The following is a 23,646-nucleotide window of genomic DNA, read 5'->3' on the forward strand; positions in this document are numbered from 1 at the left end:
AAAAGGGAGAAATGTGTCTATGGATATGAAGAGAGCTTAAGGGAATAGTATTTTCTACCAACATTAATGTATGGATCAGAGATCTGGTCATGGAATTGGGCATAACAATTGAGTGTGTGCTTTGGAAATTAATTATCTGAGAGGAGCATTTGGGGTGATAAGATGGAAAGGTGAGAGCAATGAAGGTGTGTACAAGAGGTGTAATGTGAGCATCTGTGCAAGTGGTGTAAAATGTGGATTAGTGGAATGGTGGGAAAAGACACACACTGAAATTGTATAATAATAATGTGATAATAATATAAGTTTCAAATGTGATATTTGAGGGATAAAAAGACATATAAAAATGTCTTTTATTAACCAGTCATACTTTAATATCTTAAGTAAACTGGTGGACCTGAGGAGGAATGGGAAAGCAGGTGAGGACTTTTTTCATCCTCTAATACCAAATGTTTCACTTCAGGGTGGCCCACAAGGTCCACCTGGTCCTAAGGGCTTGACTGGCCTGCCAGGTCCTCGAGGCAAGGATGGTATAGACGGGCAGCCGGGCCGCCGTGGACCTCCAGGTGTGCCAGGTGGTCCTGGCCAACCTGGAAACCCTGGAAGGGAGGGTTCTCCTGGCCTCAAGGGAGAGAAGGGTGTCAGTGGACGACCAGGTGGGTACTTGCTCAAAAACAGGCAACAGAAGGTTTAATGGTTATGGTTTTGCATGTGACAAATAACTTTATTAATTTATATTTTTTGTGTAATTTTTTTTCTGTACTGATTTATTCAAACAGAGGAGTTGACCACTCTTCAAAACTCAGAGTTACTGTAAAGGCAAGCATAGAAGATGCACTGGTGTATAAGAAATGCCTGTATTTTAGAAACATCTTTTACAAAAGTTGTTCATTTTATTATAGACATATAAGACATAGGATAAACCTTTATGCATTCTCTTCATAAAGAAATGTATTATATCAGCAAACAAATATGATAATAGCCCAGGTTTTCATTGAATGTATCAGTTCACAGTACCTACTCACTAAGTCTTCCATTGCTCTATCAGCCAAGTAGAGCAAACACAGTGCAATTTCAGGCATGCTATCTTTACATTTGCAGTATTTGTTAACATTCATTACTTCATAATCCATTAATTTCCTATTTTTTTTCATTCATAAGGCACAATAGAGGGAAGATTCAGAAACTTCTGAGATTTTCAATCAAGAGCACTTAGACTATAAACATGTAGACTAAGTCACTAGATACAGACTATCATGTAAACTACAGTCACTAGATTGATGAAAACAGTTGTCAGGGATCAGTATATGAATGACCAAGTGATACTGTATATATATATCATTTTTTTGTTTAGTGATTTTTGCACTTTCTAAATTTATATTCATATTGCAGTCAGTTGTATTACACTTATTTTCATATTTTTATGGACACTTCATAGCTTTATGTTACTATTACCCATGTCACCCACTTGGCTATTTGACTTGCTGTTTGTCCTTGTACTGTGTCTGAGTTCCACCCAAGTTACTGTAGAAAATTAAATTTATGAAGCTGACTCAGAAAATTGGCTTAAAACTTGTAAAGAATATATGAATGAGTCACTAAAGGCATGTATTGTGGTGCAGGTGATTCAGGCCCACAAGGACCACCAGGCCTGCCAGGTGAGCGCGGGGAAGCTGGCCGTCCAGGACCCAAAGGAAACAAGTGCTTCTCCATTGCAGTAAGTTAACAAAATGCAGTAATTTTTCTTACTGAAAAAAAAAAAAAAAAAAAAAAAACAGGTTGGCTAAAAACCCTAGAATAATAAATTCAGGAAAAATAAGGCTTATTTATTGCCAGTACACATAAGTGAAAATAGAGATTGAAAAAAAAGGGTTAGGTTTAATTTAGAGTAGATTAAATTAATTACTATATGTCAAGATGAAGTGGATTATATGACATAAGAGGATACATTAAGAAAGGGACAGAGTTTATTCCTCTATATACTACAGCCAACCCACAACATTTCTTGGTTCAGCATTCATGGAACCCGATGGAGCCCCTCCTATTGTTCTCCAAAACTGTGCCTCTTTGTTTGCACCTTGTCTAGTCAAACTCTACCAGCTTTGTGAACATTTAGCTTATCTTCTTGCTGAAAGTTTTCTGATACTCAGTCTGTTCTTAAAAAGGGTGACCACTCTAATCCTTCAAACATCCTATTGCTTTAAATTCCTGCCTCTCTAAAGTTTTTAATCTGCCCTCAGCAGGAAGATTCTTATGCATCTATCACTTCACAATCTTACATACATCTGATTGCCGGTATGGGTTTTGTCATGGTTACTCTAATGAGTCTTGGTCATCCTCTTTTAGGTAAAGAAAGGTAATAAGGTAATAATAAGGTAAAGAAAGGGAGTCAGAAAAGTAGAGAGTGTGGTGGTGATAGCAGTTTTGACGCAGCATTGCCAGTTGTGTTGGTGATATGGAATTAGGAAGATTGAGCAAGAGACAACACCAAAATATTCATCATTGTTTTACTTTCTCTCTTATTAAATATAAAATTAAGTGTTTGTAAGTACATGTGTGTAGAGGTTTTCTTTACTTAAACAAGGCCATTAGGAGTCAGAAGTGTTTTTTTAAAGTGGCACACCAAATTATTCACAGACTTTTATCATTCATGGATGTGTAATATTTAACCCTGGTTAATGTTGAGGACTGGCTGTATATTCTTATTCGTATGCAATGTTCATTATGCTATTGTACTTTTAAAGTACTGAGTAGATTTTTTCCATTTATTTTTACTTGTGTTTTGTAGATACATAGCATGAAACATTTGAATAGTCAATTGTTTATGGAGTCAACATCAAGAGGCTTTTGCCCCCCATCATTTCCTTTTATATATATATATATATATATATATATATATATATATATATATATATATATATATATATATATATATATATATATATATAGCAGCAATGAGTAGTAGTATTTCCATTTCTTCATAACCTTCTATCTGCATTCTTAAATTTTTAAGAGAAGGAGAAAAGTAAAGTCCTTTCCAACTTTGAATAGGGGGAACCAGGAGACCCAGGACAACCAGGCATTTCCGGGAGGGATGGCATCCCTGGACCCCAAGGACCCATGGGGCTTAGGGGCACACCTGGGGACAGCAAGGATGGCACCCCTGGAGAACCTGGAGAAATTGGCGACCGTGGTTTACGTGGCGTGCCAGGCATCCCTGGCCGGGATGGCATACCAGGTGAAGCAGTGTGGTGGTGGTGGTGGTGGTGCTGGGGAGAGTATTTGATGTTGAGGTAGAGGGGAGTGTGATAGATGTAATGTGGAAGGAGAAGTGTGTGATAGTAGCAGTGACTATGGGGAGTGAATGTGGTCATGATAAAGAGTTTATTGTGATGCTGGTGGCAATAGGATTATGTCATGGTGGTTAGAGATGCATGATGGTTAGGAATGTTGTGATGGTTTGAGAAATGTAGTGTTAATGACAGTATAAAAGAATCCAAAATGATATTGAGATATGTATAGTGTTGCAGCATGTTGTAGTAGTAGTTGTGTTGGAGGTAGAGAATGTTTAAAAAATCAGATGGTCTTGTCAACACTCACTTATATACTCCTCATTTTATTCCAGATTAATTTAGGACACAGGTGTAATGAGACTCGTTATGTTAGATGGCAATGTAGTCAGCCAATAAACACATTATCACATTAGTTGTTTACTTGAGTCATATAGGAGTTGTGATCATGTTGTGCTGTCATTATTTAAATTTTTTTTTTACTGTAGGTCGGGCTGGAGGTAAAGGTGATGCTGGCCAGGACTGTGAGTGTGGTGAGTGTGAGAAGGGTGTGAAGGGTTTCCCAGGACCTCAAGGCAATGCAGGCATTCCAGGAGCACGCGGTCCACCAGGACCTATTGGCTACCCAGGCGAGAGAGGTGAAGATGGCCAGGTGGGGGTGCCTGGACTGCCTGGCAAGGAGGTAAGGGGCTAGGATTAATTAAGGAGATAAGATCAGAAAATGAGAGTAAAAAATGGAAGATACACTTAGGTAAAGACACTAATCATCACAGCATTAGCATATTGCCAACATGTTTCTCCTTATTTCTCCTAGGGTTTAGCAGGCCAGCCAGGCCTTTTAGGTGCCAAAGGAGAAAAGGGTGATTCTGCTGTTGCCTACCCAGGACCTCCAGGTGAAAAGGGCGAAAAGGGTCGACCAGGGTTTCGAGGTGAACCTGGAGAGAAGGGAGAGAAAGGTTTAAGTGGAAGTAAAGGTCGTCAGGGCCTTCCTGGTTTGTTTGGGCGCAAAGGAGAGAAAGGTAATGCTCTGATAATGGGTGTACTCATACAGATAGGCATGCATGCATGTGTGTGTGTGTGTGTGTGTGTGTGTGTGTGTGTGTGTGTGTGTACTCATGCCATGCAATACATATTTGGAATTGATTCTTCTCCATCTCCCCTATGTTAGCCTGATGGCTCTGTTGCCCAACTCAACATTCTCCCACTTTGCCTTAAATGAAAATTACCAGACATTTTCAGGCATTTCTTTTAATATAACTCAATTTTCAATAGCCTATGTTATGAGTATGGCTGGCTTTTGGCACCTCAGAGCAGAGCATTGGTTGTCCTCTGGCTGCAACTCACTGATGTTTGGTGCATCTCTGTAAAAGTCTTTACACTTACTAAAACAGTGAGAGCAAATCTACACCATGCCTTGTAACAAAACAAATTCAGAAAGTTAAGATGACTGCTTTTCTCACACTACTGATTCATGGATAATGATTTAACTCAAAATAATCTAAAAATGCAGCACTGAACTTTTGATATTAAGAGAAAGATACAGATTGGGAATATCACCCACTCTTGATTCTTGATCTGATTCATTAGCTACCTGTAACATCTACATCATGACTAAGAGTGGCTCAGATGGTCGGTTGCAATCTTTCTCTTTATGGAAAGTTAAGCCCTGTATTTTCCATGAGTTGTGAGTTATTGACTGCAATATTTAGTAGTTACTGCTATGAGTCTGTCCACTTTCTTACTTAGAAATTATTTCTTTCTTCTCATATAAAGTCACTGGTGGTCTCATTTATTTTAAAACTAATGGGTAAGTGTTAAAGGTGAAAGTAAGCAGATTTGTACCACAGAGAAAAAATCCACTTATATTTTAACCACAAACAGCAAATCCATGAACATGAAAGAAGCAGCATACTTCTTTTTGAGGATTGTGGACAAGAGGAAGCTCTTGTCTTTTGTAATAATATTCACTAAATGCTATTCAGATATGGAAGTTAATCCTTGGCTCATAAGTCTTCAGGGGAACAGGTAGTGAAAAGTCTGTTATGGATTCTATCTGAATTTTTTATGGAAATTCAAGACCACTATATAATAAGTATTGTTATGGATTCTATCTGAAATTTTTATGGAAACTCAAAACCACTATATAATAAGTATTATGATTCTATAGTTCCCCTACTCTCCACTTTTGTCACTTTTTATCAGCACCCATCTTTCCAGTTGTCCACTTGTCTTACCTAGTTCTTGTAGATTATCACAATATCACTGGTACACAGTGACTGCCACAATCACATAAATCTTGTTCCCCACATAGTATTAGGTAAGAAAGTTAAATGGTTGAAGTCGAGATGGGAAAGCTGATAATTACTCATCTAATTACTTATATCTATCTGCCTTTTGTCCTGCAGGTTTGAGAGGCTTGGATGGAACAAAAGGTGATAGGGGTTTCCCAGGAATCTGTCAGAAAGGAGATAGAGGATCCGATGGTTATGACGGTGACAAGGGCCAGAAGGGAGAAAGAGGTCGACCTGGTGAAAATGCCTTGGCTAGTCATTTGTGTGATAATGTTACTGCTCCAGCAGGAGAAAAGGGAGACCCAGGCCCTCAAGGACCTCCAGGAGAAAAAGGAATTAGGGGCCTTAGTGTAAGTCATGAAAGTTATGTTGACTATTACTGCAACATTACTAGTCATCTTCATCCAAAAGTGAAAGGAATTTATTTGATTTCACTAAAGAGCAGAGTCCCCTATGAAATGGACTGCAGGGTTCATCATACATTATTCATGCTGTTAGACATTAAATGTGTTACTTGAGTGAAAGCTAATTGGTTACTAGGTATTCTCACTTGCTGTAAGTATTCAAGACCTCTAACTTATTGAAGGAATCTATTACTTGATTCTAACTCATTTGTCTATAGAAATCCCAATATGCCTGTTATTGACATTCCCATTAAAGAGCATAAAATGTAAAAATATTCTGAACACAGAGAGTGCTTGCAGTATCACTTTCATCACTAGTGTTCTGCTCATTGCATGAAGAACTATCAATACTCAGGATGCAGTTTTTATATAGCATTCATTCATCCTCTGCACCTAATTTATCTTCTTTTCACATGCTCACATAATATTACATTGTTCTTTTACACTTATAAGAAGATGGTCTCCATTTGTTTTCCTTATCTTACGCTTAAACATCTTGTTTTCATCCCTTCTCTTGGTACGCTTGATGCAAATTATCTTTTTACACTATGGTGCACACTCACATTTATGGAATTTTTACTTTTCAAGAGCACATTTGGCATTATGATAGGAATGTAACCAAGACCTAAACTTTGTAAAAAAATAAATAAATAAAAAAAAATAAATGGTTATGTTAGGTAAGTGCCACAACAGCCAACTACTTTGTGAAAAAAAAAATAAATAAATAAATAAATAAAAATATATAAAAATGGTCATGTTAGGGAAACTGTCATTCTCAGAACATGCCGAATTAACTTGTCTATATCTCAACTCCAGACAAATACATGCAGTTCCAATGTTTTGTTGAATTCATCAGCTGTGATCTTGGGTCTTTTGCTCTGATATGTGTCCGTTTAGTTATCCTTATCACCATCAAGTTTTGCTATCATACTGTGATATTACCCCTGATATCAATAGTCCTTGCATCTAAGAGAGTTTCAAAGTACTAATGAAAGCAACTGTCTTGAATTTCTTCTATCCACTTTCACATCACAACACTAGTACCTGCATTGCTTCCTGAACAAAACATGCCCCTCAAATAGCAATATTTTAGTGTCTTCTCTCTCTCCATGACTGCGTTGTGGTGTCTTCTCTCTCCATTGCTGTGTTGTGGTGTCTTCTCTTTCCACCATTGTGTTGTGGTGCCTTCACATTCCCATCAATGTTGCCTCTTCAGGGAATATATGGTGAGAAGGGTGAGCCAGGCAGGCCAGGTCAGCCAGGTGCACCAGGTCTGTCAGGCCGAAGAGGTGAAAAGGGATCAGTGGGTCCACCAGGTGTCCCTGGGGATAAAGGTGAACGAGGACTTCCAGGCCTGGGTGGCAGAAATGGAGCCAAAGGTAAAATGTTTATCTCTTTTAGAGATTTTGGTGAAACTTTTGCTGTTGCCTTGGACATATCAAAAGCTTTTGATAGAGTCTGGCACAAAGCTTTGATTTCCAAACTAACCTCCTACGGTTTCTATCCTTCTCTCTGTAACTTCATCTCAAGTTTCCTTTCTGACCATTCTATTGCTGCTGTGGTAGACGGTCACTGTTCTTCTCCTAAATCTATTAACAGTGGTGTTCCTCAGGGTTCTGTCCTGTCACCCACTCTCTTCTTATTATTCATTAATGATCTTCTAAACCAAACTTCTTGTCCTATCCACTCCTACGCTGATGATACCACCCTGCACTTTTCCACGTCTTTTCATAGACATCCAACCCTTCAGGAGGTAAACATATCACGCAGGGAAGTCACAGAACGCCTGACTTTTGATCTTTCTAAAATTTCTGATTGGGGCAGAGCAAATTTGCTATTGTTCAGTGCCTCAAAAACTCAATTCCTCCATCTATCAACTCGACACAACCTTCCAGACAACTATCCCCTCTTCTTCAATGACACTCAACTGTCCCCCTCTTCTACACTGAACATCCTCGGTCTGTCCTTTACTTATAATCTGAACTGGAAACTTCACATCTCATCACTAGCTAAAACAGCTTCTATGAAGTTAGGTGTTCTGAGACGTCTCCGCCAGTTTTTCTCACCCCCCCAGCTTCTAACTCTGTACAAGGGCCTTATCCATCCATGTATGGAGTATGCTTCACATGTCTGGGGGGGTTCCACTCATACTGCTCTTCTAGACAGGGTAGAATCAAAAGCTTTTCGTCTCATCAACTCCTCTCCTCTAACTGACTGTCTTCAGCCTCTCTCTCACCTCCGCAATGTTGCATATCTAGCTGTCTTCTACCACCATTTTCATGCTAACTGCTCTTCTGATCTTGCTAACTACATGGCTCCCCTCCTTCCGCGGCCTCGCTGCACAAGACTTTCTTCTTTCTCTCACCCCTATTCAATCCACCTCTCTAACGCAAGAGTTAACCAGTATTCTCAATCATTCATCCCTTTCTCTGGTAAACTCTGGAACTCCCTGCCTGCTTCTGTATTTCCACCTTCCTATGACTTGAATTCCTTCAAGAGGGAGGTTTCAAGACACTTATCCATCAATTTTTGACCACTGCTTTGACCCTTTTATGGGACTGGCATTTCAGTGGGCATTTTTTTTTATTAGATTTTTGTTGCCTTTGGCCAATGTCCTTCCTACATAAAAAAAGAAAAAAAAATTGTAGTGATCCTAGAGCTGCTATTTCTTTCAGGGATAAAAGATGAGTAGGTAAAGCAAACACAGATGAGCTACCTTAACTAGCATGTCTACATGTTTGGACATAATTACAGTATGCTTTACAGTTTTACCTACATAGATGCAAGGTAAATATATTTTTATTTATTTATTTATTTATTTATTTATCTATTTTATTTTATTTTATTTTATTTTGTTTGGACATAATTACAGTATGCTTTACAGTTTTACCTACATAGATGCAAGGTAAATATATTTTTATTTATTTATTTATTTATTTATTTATCTATTTTATTTTATTTTATTTTATTTTGTTTGTTTATTTATCTATTTATTTATTTTTTGTTAATGTTAATGAATAATTGTTTCTTGCAACTCAGTTTACATCACTGTTAGAAAAGTATGTATTACATTGTATAATTCACTGTAAGAGAACACTCTTAATGTTCAGAAATCTTCCTTTAAGTAAAATTATGAAAATGCTTTTTCCTTGCATTCAGCATTATGGATTGTAGTGTGTGTGATATTCAACCAAATTCTCCAGTGAGAACACACTTTCATAATCATTTACATTGTTTGCCAACTTGTTGGCCCAGTTGCCATGGCTCTCACCTGGCTTGATTATTAATCCCGGCAGGCAGCAAAGGTGATGAGGGACGGCCAGGTGTGGGTCGGCCCGGAGTTTCAGGCATCCCAGGTATCAAAGGAGAACAAGGCCTACCAGGATTGCCCGGCAAAAATGGTTCCCCTGGTGCACCAGGTATGGTGCTTTTGTGGTTTGTGTGCCTTTGAGTTTTTAGATAGAGAACCACAGTAACCAAGAATGGAAAAACTTTTTAATCCTTAATATTGTAGCAGATTGTAATTGCAGCAAAGGATGATCTCTTGGAAATACCTGATACATTGAATGAGAAAAATAGTGTTATGTAGAAACACAAGGAATTGTGTAACCAGGTGTTTGTCAGTAGTGTGAAGTATGTCTTGCTACTGTACATCAAATAAGGTACAGACCAGAAGATGTAAAACAAGTCATATTGGCATGGTAGATGAGTTATGGTGAAAATTAACAAAATGTTGCTATACATCAGATTTAACTTAAGTTTAGTGAAGTTCTTATCATCTGTTTTATGATGCAGGCCCACAGGGACCACCTGGTATCAAGGGAGAGAAGGGAATACCAGGTCTTCATGGTCTGGTTGGTATGAAGGGTGACAAAGGTGACATGGGACCTCCAGGATTGATTGGCCAGACTGGACCTCGTGGTCTCCCTGGCATGGATGGACAGAAAGGTGGGTTACTCTTGTTTTGGAATCTCATGTCAACTAAGCAACATTTACTGTTTACAGAAAAATTGCTGCTTCTTTATTAATATAGCATAGCAGTTTGATTATGAGTGAGGAGAAGTGTTAGAAACTGATCAGTGTGGAAACAGAATTTAATAAATTAGTTAAGGAGTTACTGAGTCAGACATGGAGAAACAAGGTCAGGAGAGCAAGGAGAGGGTGAGCACATGGAGGGAAGGAGGGAAAGGACAACTGGAGATAGCAGGACAAGGGGGTTGGAAAGGTATGAGAATGAATAGGGTGTATTCGTATATCAATGGATAGCCCCTGGAAAGAGGGAGAAGGTTGTGAGAGGATGGACATAGGGGAAGAGGCAAGGGTGATGATCAAAGATTTAGTGAGATAATCTGCAGTGACATCCAAAGCCTCAGGAGTTGAAGAGGGTGAGGAGACAGACAGGACACAGGAACACTTCAAAAGAGGGGAGAAAGGGGGTATAGAAGAAGCAAAGAAGGAGGCAAGTGCAGTGGAAGAGTAAAACAGGTAAGAAAGAGCTAGATGCCTGGTTTGACTGGAGTATTGGGAAGCATGAGGGCAAAACAGGAGAGGGGGCAGGTGCAAGGTAAGTATAAAAGGAAGAACAACAGATGCAGAAGTAGGAGTATTAAGGTCAAGAAGAGTAAAATAGTTGTCATCAAATTGGGGACAGGGCCCCAATGCCAGGAGGGCTCCCTAGGCATAAAGCCTTCCTTGACAACACAAGTCATGAATGACTTTCTCTCTCTCTCTCTCTCTCTCTCTCTCTCTCTCTCTCTCTCTCTCTCTCTCTCTCTCTCTCTCTCTCTCTCTCTCTCTCTCTCTCTCTCTTACATGTATTAACTATTTGAAATTCCCTTACTTTGGGCCACTTTCCATGCTCACTAAAATAGAACAGTCAAGGTTTTGCTTAAACTGCTTCAAGTTACTTGTGATGCTTTATCACAATGATACCAATGATACAGTCATCCTCTGCAGGTATTGATGGGATACCAGGACCACCGGGACGCAATGGTATGGTTGGTTTGCCTGGCATCAAGGGTGACAGGGGACTAGCAGGTCCTGCTGGCCCCAAAGGATCATCTGGAGCCCCCGGACAGCCAGGTAAGGGATCACCTTCTCACAACCACAACACAACCTTCCAGATAACTATCCTTTCTTCTTCAGTGACACTCAACTGTCGTCCTTTTCTACGCTGAACATCCTCAGTCTTTACTTATAATCTAAGCTAGAAACTTCACATCTCATTTCTAGCTAAAATAGCTTCTTTGAAGTTAGGCATTCTGAGTCATCTCTGCCAGTTTATCTCCTCCCCCCAGCTGCTAACTCTGTACAGGGGTCTTATCCATCCTTGTATGGAGTATACTTCACATGTATGTCGGGGTTCCACTCATACTCCTCTTTAAATGACTGTTTTCAGCCTCTCTTTCACCTCTGCAATGTTACATTTCTTGCTATCTTCTACTGCTATTTCCACACTAATTGCTCCTCTGATCTTGCTAATTTCATGCCTTCCCTCCTTCTGCACCATGGCCTTGCTGCACAAAGCTTTCTTCTTTGTCTCACCTCTAATGTAAGAATTAACCAGTATTCTCAATCATTTATCCCTTTCTCTGGTAAAATCTGGAGCTCCCTGCTTGCTTCTGTATTTTCTTCTTCCCATGACTAAACTCTTTTGGGAGGGAGGTTTCAAGACACTTATCCTCTGTTCTCTCTCTCTCTCTCTCTCTCTCTCTCTCTCTCTCTCTCTCTCTCTCTCTCTCTCTCTCTCTCTCTCTCTCCTCTCCTCTCCTCTCCTCTCCTCTCCTCTCCTCTCTCTCTCTCTCTCTCTCTCTCTCTCTCTCTCTCTCTCTCTCTCTCTCTCTCTCTCTCCCTCCCTCCTCTCCTCTCCTCTCCTCTCCTCTCCTCTCCTCTCCTCTCCTCTCCTCTCCTCTCCTCTCCTCTCTCTCTCTCTCTCTCTCTCTCTCTATTTGGCACATCTATGGTAACTGGCATTCAAGTGGGTCTTTTTTATTCAAAATTTTTGTTGCCTTTGGCCAGTGGCCCTCTTACTTTAAAAAAATAGTCATTCCTGTGCTGCAAGAGTATGAGTGCCTTACTTCAGCCTGCACACTTGCTAACACACTTTTCTTCAGGTTTGCCTGGACGGCCAGGCAATGATGGCCGGCCAGGCCCACCAGGACCAAAGGGAGAAATGGGTATTATGGGCTTCCCAGGCAACCCAGGCCTTGCTGGTCGTCCTGGTCTCCCAGGACAGATTGGACAAAAAGGTGAAAGAGGTATTGAAGGACTTCGAGGGGATGTCGGTGTTCCTGGCAGGGAAGGACCTAGAGGAGACAAGGGTGAACGAGGACTAATGGTAAGCCTTTCTTGTGTTGTCTCTTAGGATTTTCCCTTTATAGTTTCAAAACAAAGATTGCAGTAGTGTAATGAAAAATCGGAGTAGTGCAGTTGATGTAAATTTTATCTGTAATGTAAGTGGAACCAAACAGTGGAGTCAACAATGGAAAGAATTAATAGTGATGATTATTTTTAGCAGTGCATTGGCAAAATCAATTGCTGAAGAGTTATGCAAGTGAAATGCAGTGAAAGTGTGTAATGAAAACTCAGGGATTTATTCCTCTTCCAAGTGGTGGAGGACATTCTTGCACATGCAAAATAGACTTTGCACTTAATTATACTGAGACTTAGCTTACAATTTTAAATCTTATCTTAAATGCTCCTCTGCTTTGCAGTCAGAATTATAGTAGATGAGGATTCAAGAAAAGGTGGAAAGTTGTATGCAGCTTTGATGGACCCAGAGAAAGCACATGATACACTCTATGGAATGTTCTTTAAGTTTATGGTGTAGGGGACAGTTGTTGCAAGGAATTAAGGCCATTTATAGAAAGGCAAATACTTGTGTGAGAGTGGAGGAAGAGCTTGATGAGAGTTCTGCTGTAAGATTAAGATTGAGACAAGTATGTATTTTACCTAGTTGTATGTGTTATGTCCCACATGATTGTATGAGAGATGAAATCCAAAGTAGGAAATGTTGGTGCAAGATTGAAACTGAATGGAATTTAAGTATTTAGTGTTGGTAATCACCTACAGTCACACCGGTGATGAGTCTGAAAAAAAAACATGCTACTGTGATGGGAACCACCCAGGAGGTCTGCTAATGATTGTCTGTGGATGTGGAGTGATACCAGTGAATGGAGGAGAGCAGTACAGTGGGAGTGGTGGGGAGCAGTGTAGCAGCAGGTGTTCTGGAGTGTCTGGCTGTGTGGGGCACCAAGGCCAATGAGGGGTATCCATCAGGCCTAGCCCGTGCATGTGGGCATTGAGGTGGCTGTGCCCTATTCTGAGTCTGGTGACAATAGTGTCTAAGATACGGTTGGGGGAGTGGGTCCACCACTGGTGTCGTGTGTCCTGTCTGATGCGTCCAAGTCTTGTGTACTGTAAGGCATCTGTCAGGTGTCTTTCCCAGTGTAAGTTACAGTCCTTCCATAGGTTGGTCAGTCTGTTCTGTGGGAACGTCTATGGGAGAGGGGTATGAGTGGACCTCATTTGCTGTTCTGTCGGCCACAGTGCTGTCCACAAAGCCAATGTGGGAGGGGACCCACTGAAGGTGGATGTCAATATTTGAGGTAGATAGTTGGTGTAGTAGGTGATATATTTGGAGGCAGAGGGAGTGGTGTAACTTGGGGGAGTGGCATTGGATAAGTTGGAGGGCTGTGAGGGAATCTGTGAAAAGTGTTATTGAGCAAGGGCAGGTACGGATGCTTGCAAATTTGAGGTCCTCGTTAACAGTTCTGCCATAAGGATGGAGGTGGTGGCCGGCAACCTGCAGGCAGTGGCAATGCAAAATGATGGTGTGAAAATGGCTGCTCCAACTGATAGGGGAGATGGGAAGCATGAGCCATCATTGTATATGTGTAGGGAGGAGATGGAAGGCATGAGCCATCAGTGTATATGTGTAACGAGTGTCTGTAGTGTGTGTGTAAAAGAGTCAGGAAGGAGGTCCTGCCCAGCACTGGGCAGCCAGCCTTTGGACCATGGTGTCTGTATGTAGAACCCCTGAGAGACTGTTGAAAAGAGAGAGGGAATCAAGGGCCCAATGTGGAGGTCTTGTCTAGAGTGAGAAAGGAGGTTGGGGTGACCTGGAGGGTAGCAAAAAAGGAGAGGTCTCTGTTTATAAAGGGGGTGTGGGCTTGATATGGTAGGGAACCATGGAGGGATTCCCTATGCTGTTGGGGGAGGAGGGAGTGGAGGGCATGGCCACTAGAGATGGATGCAAGTTTGGAGTAGGCATGGACATGGAGGGTAGAGCATCAATGTGACAGTGAGTATAGGGAGGACTCTGCCTGAAGGTCTGTGACTGGAGAGGATCTAAAAACTCACAAAGCAATGCAGAGTGCTGAATTTTGAATTACCTCAAATTTTTGGAGTAGAGATGGTGAGGCCGCTTCATAAACTCCACATCTGTAGTCCAGGTGACTCTGGATATAATAACAATAAAAGCGGCGGAAAGTACGCCTGTCTGCGCCCCACTTGACACCTGCGAGGGACTTCATGAGGTTAAGGCTCTTGAGGCACAAGGTCACCAAGTACTACATGTGGCAGCCCCAGGTTAGGCAGAGACCATCCAACAGTAAACCGAGGAATTGGTGGTGGGTTTTGAAGGAAATTGGGAAGCCATTAATGGTGACCACTGGGATGTTGGGAATGCACCTTCGGGTGAAGCACAGAAGACTAGACTTCTGGGCACTCACCATCAGGCCCCAACACGTCCAGAAGTGGACATCATCAAGCCCATGCTGAAAGTTGAACTGAGCCTCCTGGATAGTGGAAGCAGAACAAAGCAAGGAAACGTTATCAGCGTACAGGAGTGCTTGAGTGCATGGCAAAGAGGGAAAGTCAGAAAATAAGACATTGAAGAGGAGAGGACTGAGTCTTGCACTCTTCTCCATTCTCATTCTTCTTTTCCATGTCTCCCTCAATTATTCTAACACCTCCCATTATATAAGAGGCTTTCCTTCCTCATCCTCTCCCCTTTTGTGTATTTTCCTTGTTATTTTATTTTTTCACCATTCCCTCAGTGACTGTACCATCTGAGAGTGCCACACACACACACACACACACACACACACACACATATATATATATATATATATATATATATATATATATATATATATATATATATATATATATATATATATATATATATATATATATATATTATATACATATATATATATATCATCATCATTATACAATTCATTCCTTCACCCTTTTGTTGGTTATGAGTGGACCAAGAGCAAATGGTAGTGCACATTCAAGATAGAAGCACATGGTTAATTCAAACATTGTCAAATACTTATATTTTGCTACAAAATTAAATTTACCAAAAAATATGTATACCAAGAGATACACAATGAAACATTTTAGTGTGTTACAAAAATATACATAGTACTGATATGTTTCATATAGTGAACCCTCAGTTTTCCAGATTGAAATGGGAAAAAAACATCTTAAAATTCAGAATTTCTGGTGGATGTTAAAAATAGAACAAACAGTAAAGAATCATGTTACTGCAATGTTCATAATGGTAATTTATTCTTGCAGGGCCAACCGGGTATTGCTGGAATATCATCAGAGAAGGGAGAGAAAGGCAACATTGGTCCTCCAGGACGACCTGGATTGCTTGGCCAGCCTGGGAAACCTGGACCTCAGGGTCTACCTGGACCTAAGGGTCGTGATGGATTTGGTCCTCCAGGTCTTCCAGGAGAACAAGGCCCTCCAGGACTTCCTGGTCTGGATGGTTTAAATGGAAACCAAGGTTTGCCAGGCAATGATGGCCTTCCAGGACGTAAAGGAGACAAGGTAACCAATTCTCTCTCTCTCTCTCTCTCTCTCTCTCTCTCTCTCTCTCTCTCTCTCTCTCTCTCTCTCTCTCTCTCTCTCTCTCTCTCTCTCTCTCTTCTCTCTCTCTCTCTCTCTCTCTCTCTCTCTCTCCTCTCTCTCTCTCTCTCTCTCTCTCTCTCTCTCTCTCTCTCTCTCTCTCTCTCTCTCTCTCTCTCTCTTTCAAGGATGAGAGGTAGATTAGTGTAAAGAATTAAGTAAAACTATGAGAAGTAAATAGAGCACTTATAAAATCAAATGCTACATTGAAAGCTTTAACTATATTTAGAATAGTTCATGCAAGTGTAGAATTAATTTATATGAGATATACACAAATATTTATTTAGCAGTGTTTGAGTGTGAGATCTAGATACATAGATGGACACATGTATGCACAAGAAAGGATAAGTGTTCAAATATAGGCAGACCTCATGCAGTACAGATAACATAAAAATGCTGTTCCCCAGGGGCTGCCTGGCTTCCCTGGGACTGCTGGAGAGGCCTGTAACCTTGTTGTTGGTCCAAAGGGTAACAAGGGAGAATCAGGTTTTGATGGCATAAGAGGAGAGAAGGGCAACGCTGGAGCACAAGGTAAATCAGACGTTTTGTACTGGACCACATAATGGACTGATCCATTCATTTTTTGTCTAAAAGAATATATATATATATATATATATATATATATATATATATATATATATATATATATATATATATATATATATATATATATATATATATATATATATATATACTGGTTGACTATCAGTACTTCTTTCCTTGGTCTTGAATTACCTGCTTTCCCGGATTAACCAAGGTTTATCTCTTGACACTTCTTATACACCTTCCGATATTCAAAAAAGACTTAAATAGAGTGCTTGGTGTGCCATAAAATGTCTTGAGATAAATTGAAACTGCTACTGTTCTAAAAGTAAATTGAATGCAAATATCATGAAACAGGAAACAAAACAATCCTGGCTAACTTGTGGATATGCACTGTTGCTTCTACCTCCTTCACTGTTTGTTTTTCTCAACAAACCTTACACATTGAAATGCTGTGGCACTTCTGGAATCTCTGCAACCATCCCTCAGTATACTCACAGTAATGTTCTAAACCAAACTCTTTATGCAACCCCTTAACTTAACATTATTGTGCTAGATATGTCAACACCATCACTCCTTCACTCTCAAAACCACTGCATCATGATTGTGACCTGTACTCTTTCCATCTTTGATCGTTTTTTCTATACACATTCATTGTCTGAAATAGGGGTCACATATAAAGAAAATCACAGGAAAGATTTCTATTCTGTTTAGTGCAGACATAGTATGACATCTGTCATACTATGTCCATGTAGGAATGAATTTTCAGGATTATGTATATTTTATTTTTATGATACTTTTATTTATTTACTACTTGAACCAAGTTTAATTGATACACTTCATTGGAAGACCATTTACTGGAGTTCAGATTACTGTCTGGAATAATGGATTTTCATTCCTCAAAAATTTGTTGCTGGTATTATGCCGATGACATGTGACAAGATAAAATATCTATCAAAAATAAAAATTGCATTGGCTAACTGGTAATATCTTGTATCCTGGATCAGAATACCTTACAACAGTAGTTCTCAACCATGGGGGATCGTGAACACTCTTCTGGGGCGGGGCAGGTGAGCACATAATGGGAGGGGAAAAAAAATCACAGAAAATCACAAACTCACTGTCCATCTATCTATGGTGGCATAGTTGGGGAGGTGTAGAGTGTTTTTTTTTATTTATTTTTTTTTTTTTTTTTTTTTGGGGGGGGCAGGGTGAGCCCAGCTTGCAGAAGGTTGAGAACCCCTATCTTACATTATAAATTGTGCTCTATTCCAGGGTAAAACCATTGCAAAACATGAGTGAAATAATCCATTGTGTTGCAGGTCCCCCAGGATTGGATGGACTACCTGGCTTGTCTGGAGACAAGGGAGTTATTGGGCTGCGTGGTTTGCCTGGTATACCGGGTCAGAAAGGCAGCAAAGGTGATCCTGGCCCAGCTGGCCGACAAGGACCAGAAGGACTCCGTGGTCTTGATGGTCTTACTGGTGTGCAAGGTCCTAAGGGTGATCCTGGTCTTCCTGGAGCACCTGGAAACCCTGGCATTGATGGTCTTAGAGGGGAGAAGGGTAATGCAGGACCTTGGGGACCCAAAGGACAAAAAGGAAGAACCATCAAGGGTGAAAAGGGCCTTCCTGGTGATGCTGGAAAACCTGGAACAGATGGAGTACCTGGAGAAAAGGGTTCTAAGGGTGAAATGGGACTCCCGGGATTGCCTGGACAGAGAGGTTACAAAGGAGATGCAGGTCTGGCAGGATTTGATGGGGCAAAGGGTGAACAGGGGCCTCCTGGCCCTGCTGGAGTACCAGGACGAGATGGTAGACCTGGTTTACCAGGTGAGAAAGGTTTGGCAGGACCTCCAGGAGACAGAGGCCTCCCAGGCCAGCCTGGTTTACTTGGTCCTAAGGGACCAAAGGGTGACATAGGTCTGCAAGGTCTTCCAGGTCAGCCCTGTCTACCAGGACCCAAGGGAGAGAGAGGCATCAATGGTTTGCCAGGTCGTGCAGGAGAAAAAGGAGTCCAGGGAGCCAAGGGCTTCAATGGTTTGCCAGGTACTGCCGGCCGACCTGGGCTACCAGGAACAAAGGGGGAGAGAGGCCTCCCTGGCCTTGAAGGTCGTAATGGAATTCCTGGAATAAAGGGCCAGCGAGGCCCACCTGGCCCTCCTGGACCCATGGGGCCTATGGGTCCAGCAGGTAGTCCAGGTATGCCTGGCATGCCTGGTGCCAAAGGAGACCGTGGTCCTGATGGACTGCCAGGAGTAATGGGTCCTCAGGGTATGAAGGGAGACAGAGGCTTTGCAGGAACACCAGGACTCCAGGTGAGGTGTACATCAGGGAATGCTTATCTACTACTTAAACATTCACCAGAAAAATCCATATCTGACTATTTTTAAGAATTTTTTATTTTTTTTATTTTTTTTATTTTTTTTATTTATTTATTTATTTATTTTTTTTTTTTGAAATCTGGATTTAGAGTAGTATTCATGTGAAAAATTTCTCTCTCTCTCTCTCTCTCTCTCTCTCTCTCTCTCTCTCTCTCTCTCTCTCTCTCTCTCTCTCTCTCTCTCTCTCTCTCTCTCTCTCTCTCTCTCTCTCTCTCTCTCTCTCTCTCTCTCTCTCTCTCTCCAGGCTTTACATTATTCTGGAAAAATTGTAATAGAAATCAACTAAGCTTGATACCTTACTGGGTATTAAATCTGATAGGGAAAATCTGGATCCAGTCTAGAGACTAAATCTGGTGAATGTTGCTCTGTTGACTCAGTTGAGGCCCAGTGCAACTTTCTTTGTTACAAACTTAAGAAGCACTGATATAGACAAACCTTATTTCTTAAGTGAAGCTGAAAATTATTTCAAAATAGTGCATCCTAGTTGTAATTCAAGTTAAAGTTGAACAACTTTTGCTTCATGAAATTATGTAATCAAGTAATTTGCATGGCTAATCATGTCAGTTCTTAATGATTCAGTTATTTCCAATGACTTTCTATTTATGGTGCTTTTGAATTTAGTTACTGGTTTTGCTTCTTTGATACCAGCATGCACCAGCAGAAATGAATTAGTTATGTAGGAAAATAATACAAAAGTATTTAATGAGTGTTTGAAAGAGCTGGAAAACAAATAGCATAACTTTGCATACAATGTGTCTGTGGTAAAACTTTGTACCAGTAAATGTCACAAATAATATCTCCTAGGGCGCTATAGGGCTGCAAGGAAACAAGGGTGAGGCTGGAAGGAGCTGTACCGAGCAGCACCCTTACTACTCGGGCACACTTGTGGTGAGGCACTCGCAGACCACCTATGTGCCACAGTGTGAGGCTGGACAATTCAAGCTGTGGGATGGCTTCTCCTTGCTTTATGTAGAAGGGAATGAAAAAGCTCATCATCAAGATCTAGGTAAGTATAAAGTGGTTAGTAAATTTTAAGTAAATTTGAAGGAATTACCTGAGTTGTTTTACACTGCTTTTTAACATTGCCTTTAGTTTATAGGTATACTTTAACATACATCTGAAAAAAAAAATCTTCTGGTGCTTAGATGTCTTTACTGTCTTTTACTATGTGCATGTAGGTTTGTATGTAAATAAATGCTATTACAGTCAATACTGTATTTTTCTTTTTTTTTCTTTTTTTTTTTCTTTTTTTTTTTAGAGGGCCACTGGCCAAGGACAAAAAAAAAAAAAATGAGAAAAAAGGTTCGCTTATTGCCAGTTCCCATATATAACAGCACATACTGTTATTAACATAATAAATTATAGTTTAATGAATGTACTATAATGAATGCATTTAATTTTTCTTCACCAACAGGTTTGGCAGGTTCATGTGTGAGAAGATTCAGCACAATGCCATTCATGTTCTGTGATTTCAATAATGTGTGCAATTATGCCTCAAGAAATGACAAGTCCTATTGGTTGTCTACTAATGAACCAATTCCCATGATGCCTGTTTCTGACACAGCCATTCGACCATACATATCAAGGTAAGTTGTTTGCTACATATTTAGTGCAAAAGGCCTTCTTCCAAATTACTGGGATGGTCCATTACAGAAAGCAATAAACTAAAGACTTTTGAAAGTTATTTATTAATCTAAACAGTCTGTCAAAATAGCTAACCAGTAACAATATTATTCCTCTTAGGCCAAAATATGTTTTTTCCAAGAAGTTATATTTTTATCCATTATGATGATGCTGTATTTCAGAAAAGGTGGCCTCCATTCACTTCTGATGAGGATTTGGAATTTTCTTTGTTGTAAAAGTAGCTCCTTAGTAGTTTCTTCACTGATGTCAAGGTTTCTTTTTTCTTTCTTTCATGTAGCTCATATCTTTAAACAATTTTCTTTGTACACTGTTCCTTCCATATTCACAGTTTCACTATTTACATATTAATGGAATTAATGCAATAAATGTTATCAACAGGTTATTCTTGCCTTCCTGCTAAGTTGGTAATCTAACAAATGTCATTGAGAAAGGCAGGATGGTGTCACCAATATAAGAATGAATAGAAGTTAGTCAGATCTTTTATGAGTAATAGGAATACGATGGATGACAGGACAGAGCTCTGTGAAACACCACTGTTCATAGATTTAGGAGAACAGTGGCCTTTTACCACTGCTACAACAGAATGGACAAAAAGGAAACTTGATATAAAGATGCAAAGAGATGGATAGAAATTGTATGATAGAAGGTTAGGAGGTTGGGATAGATTGGTTAGGTTATGATCATCTTTAATGAATCCACTGAAGATCACAAACAAGATTGTGAGCAGATAGGTGCTTCAGAATCTTCTTGTTGGGAGGATAGACCCCAAAAGCTTCAGAAAGACAAGAAAACAAAGCTATAGTTTGATAGTTTGATTGGTGTGGTCTTTTTTTCTTAGGAATGGGTTGAATGTAGACATTTCCAGGAAGAAGGAAAGGTGGACGTTGATAGTCAGAGATGAAAAAGCTTGACTAGGCAAGAGTAAGCTCAGAAGCACAGTTTTGGAAAATGATAGGAGTCATCAAATCCATAAACCTTCTGAGGATGAAGGCATAATGTAGTCAAAGGGGAGAAAGTGAGGGAGGAACTAACCCTGAATGATCCAGTGTGGAGCTGTCAGCAAAGGTCTGAGACAAAAGCTTAGCTCTAATTAGAGCTACAGGAAATGGCATAGGAACAATCTTGATGAAATAGAGGAGGGATGAAGAAGTTAGATTCTTTTGAGATATTTTTAGCTAGATGACAGAAATCATGAAAAGATGAAGTTAGGTAGGTTTTGACATTTCTCATTCATGAACGAGTTTTTGGCAAGTTGGATAATGAATTTGGTGTAATTTTGGCATGAAAGGACATGAGTTTGAGATGGAAGGCTAATGTACCATCTGTGAGCCACCTCTCGCCAACCTTGTACTGTTCCTTTATTTAAAATTATACAACTGACCTCTTCATTTCCATCACCGACACATAGCTACTCACTTAAGACTGCAAAATACTTCCATGTATATTCATCTCTAAAATTACAAATTTATTTCCATTAAAAGAGATAAAATCACATGAGCAAAAAAGCCATCCACTATGCAAATAACCACTTGTCAGTTAACCTCTTATAAATATACATTTGCACATCTTGGAACTCTACAGAAAACAATTACCAAATTACATTACATTTTTTATGGCGGTAAATGAAAAAAAAATGTACATGTAACACAGCACTACCATGAGTTGGTAACTATAGACTTATCATGTGGATAAATGTGGTGTTTGATCTGTGTTGTAAGTGCCACTTCCTTCCAGATGTGTGGTGTGTGAGGCACCATCCAATGTTATAGCTGTCCACAGCCAGTCTCTCTCAGTGCCCGACTGCCCACAGGGATGGAGCAGCATGTGGATTGGCTACTCCTTTGTTATGGTAGGACCAGTAACTAGTTTTATATATTTAAATATAAATTTATAATGTAATTACCAGAACTGAAGTTATTTTCTTATTTTAATTGCTATTACAGATTTGTATTTTCATGTCTCTTCAAAATATATTAACATTTATGTCTGCTTGATTCAGCAAGCTGATTTTTCACTCAACATACTTGAATGCCACATCAGCACATTACTTCCAATTTTGCAGCACACTGCAGCAGGTGCTGAAGGTGGTGGACAGTCTCTCAGTAGCCCAGGATCATGTCTTGAAGACTTCCGTGCTACACCATTCATTGAATGCAATGGAGCCAGAGGAACATGTCACTACTTTGCCAACAAGTTCAGCTTCTGGCTTGCCACAATTGAAGATAGAAATCAGTTCTCAAGGCCAGTGTCAGAAACTCTAAAGGCTGGAAGTCTTTTGACAAGAGTTTCAAGATGCCAAGTTTGCATGAAGAACTAGCATGAGAATGTAAGGATAAAGCTTAGCAAAGAAAAGGTTATAATAAAGAAATACTAGAGCACAAATGACTGACTGACATAGCAAATCTCAGATACTCTAGTGATATCTCAATTAAGCTTCTCTGCTTGTAGATTAATTTTATATAAAATTAGTGTAAATAGATTTTGTGTCAATGTCTAGTCTACGTGGCTTCTTGCAGAGTGCATTTATGAAGTTCATCATAACATAGATACTGAAAACTATTTAAGATTTATATTGTTATCCATGCATACAAAGTATGTAATATATACAAGTATCATGCAAGGACCTTTTGCTCGTGCAAATATTTGTTTTTTTGTCTTAGCAGCATTCTGTGTCGCCTATTTCTGCTCAAGTGCCCTGTGCCCTGGATGAGGCCATGAGGTACTCAAACCAACATTCTTGAATCTCAATATTTTTTTTTCTTTTTATTCCTCCCCACAAAAGATGCTATGTGAACCTTTATTATAACAATAAATATAGAAAATATTTAAAGCAGATCTTTACATTGTGAAAATTTTTATAAAATTTGGTTTCCTTAGAGATTAGTTTATGTTTTCCTGGTGCTACATGTCGATAAGTATAGGTTAAGCTTAATCTGAGTGTTTATATCTTTCTTTTTACTTTGCAATATTCAGGGTGACACTGCCATCAAGAATATCCTCCTCTATGAGGTTTTTCTTGTAATTTAGGAGAGACTTTAATGAACTCTTAGTACTGCACTTTTAATTTCAAAAGTGTGCACTTAGCAAAGAATTGTATGTGAAACAATTATATATATATATATATATATATATATATATATATATATATATATATATATATATATATATAT

The 23,646-nt window shown here is 39.7% G+C and overlaps 1 protein-coding gene across 1 annotated transcript in view; it reads left to right on the forward strand.

The window, feature by feature from the left end:
* Nucleotides 1–23,352, forward strand: part of LOC135106289 (collagen alpha-2(IV) chain-like) — a 129,972-nt gene extending 106,620 nt beyond the window's left edge. The window contains exons 10-27 of the mRNA XM_064015152.1: nucleotides 461–653; nucleotides 1,620–1,714; nucleotides 3,049–3,235; nucleotides 3,776–3,969; nucleotides 4,102–4,306; nucleotides 5,693–5,928; nucleotides 7,199–7,361; nucleotides 9,279–9,401; nucleotides 9,778–9,930; nucleotides 10,939–11,064; nucleotides 12,096–12,319; nucleotides 15,571–15,828; nucleotides 16,314–16,437; nucleotides 17,772–18,766; nucleotides 19,637–19,838; nucleotides 20,247–20,418; nucleotides 22,211–22,325; nucleotides 22,539–23,352. Coding sequence (XP_063871222.1) covers nucleotides 461–653; nucleotides 1,620–1,714; nucleotides 3,049–3,235; nucleotides 3,776–3,969; nucleotides 4,102–4,306; nucleotides 5,693–5,928; nucleotides 7,199–7,361; nucleotides 9,279–9,401; nucleotides 9,778–9,930; nucleotides 10,939–11,064; nucleotides 12,096–12,319; nucleotides 15,571–15,828; nucleotides 16,314–16,437; nucleotides 17,772–18,766; nucleotides 19,637–19,838; nucleotides 20,247–20,418; nucleotides 22,211–22,325; nucleotides 22,539–22,793 — 4,020 coding nt within the window. The 3' untranslated portion in view covers nucleotides 22,794–23,352. The remainder of the gene's footprint in view (nucleotides 1–460; nucleotides 654–1,619; nucleotides 1,715–3,048; nucleotides 3,236–3,775; nucleotides 3,970–4,101; nucleotides 4,307–5,692; nucleotides 5,929–7,198; nucleotides 7,362–9,278; nucleotides 9,402–9,777; nucleotides 9,931–10,938; nucleotides 11,065–12,095; nucleotides 12,320–15,570; nucleotides 15,829–16,313; nucleotides 16,438–17,771; nucleotides 18,767–19,636; nucleotides 19,839–20,246; nucleotides 20,419–22,210; nucleotides 22,326–22,538) is intronic.
* Nucleotides 23,353–23,646: the final 294 nt, after the last annotated feature.

This window comes from Scylla paramamosain, chromosome 13, assembly GCF_035594125.1.
Source record: "Scylla paramamosain isolate STU-SP2022 chromosome 13, ASM3559412v1, whole genome shotgun sequence".
In the NCBI taxonomy this organism is placed as follows: Eukaryota; Metazoa; Arthropoda; class Malacostraca; order Decapoda; family Portunidae; genus Scylla; species Scylla paramamosain.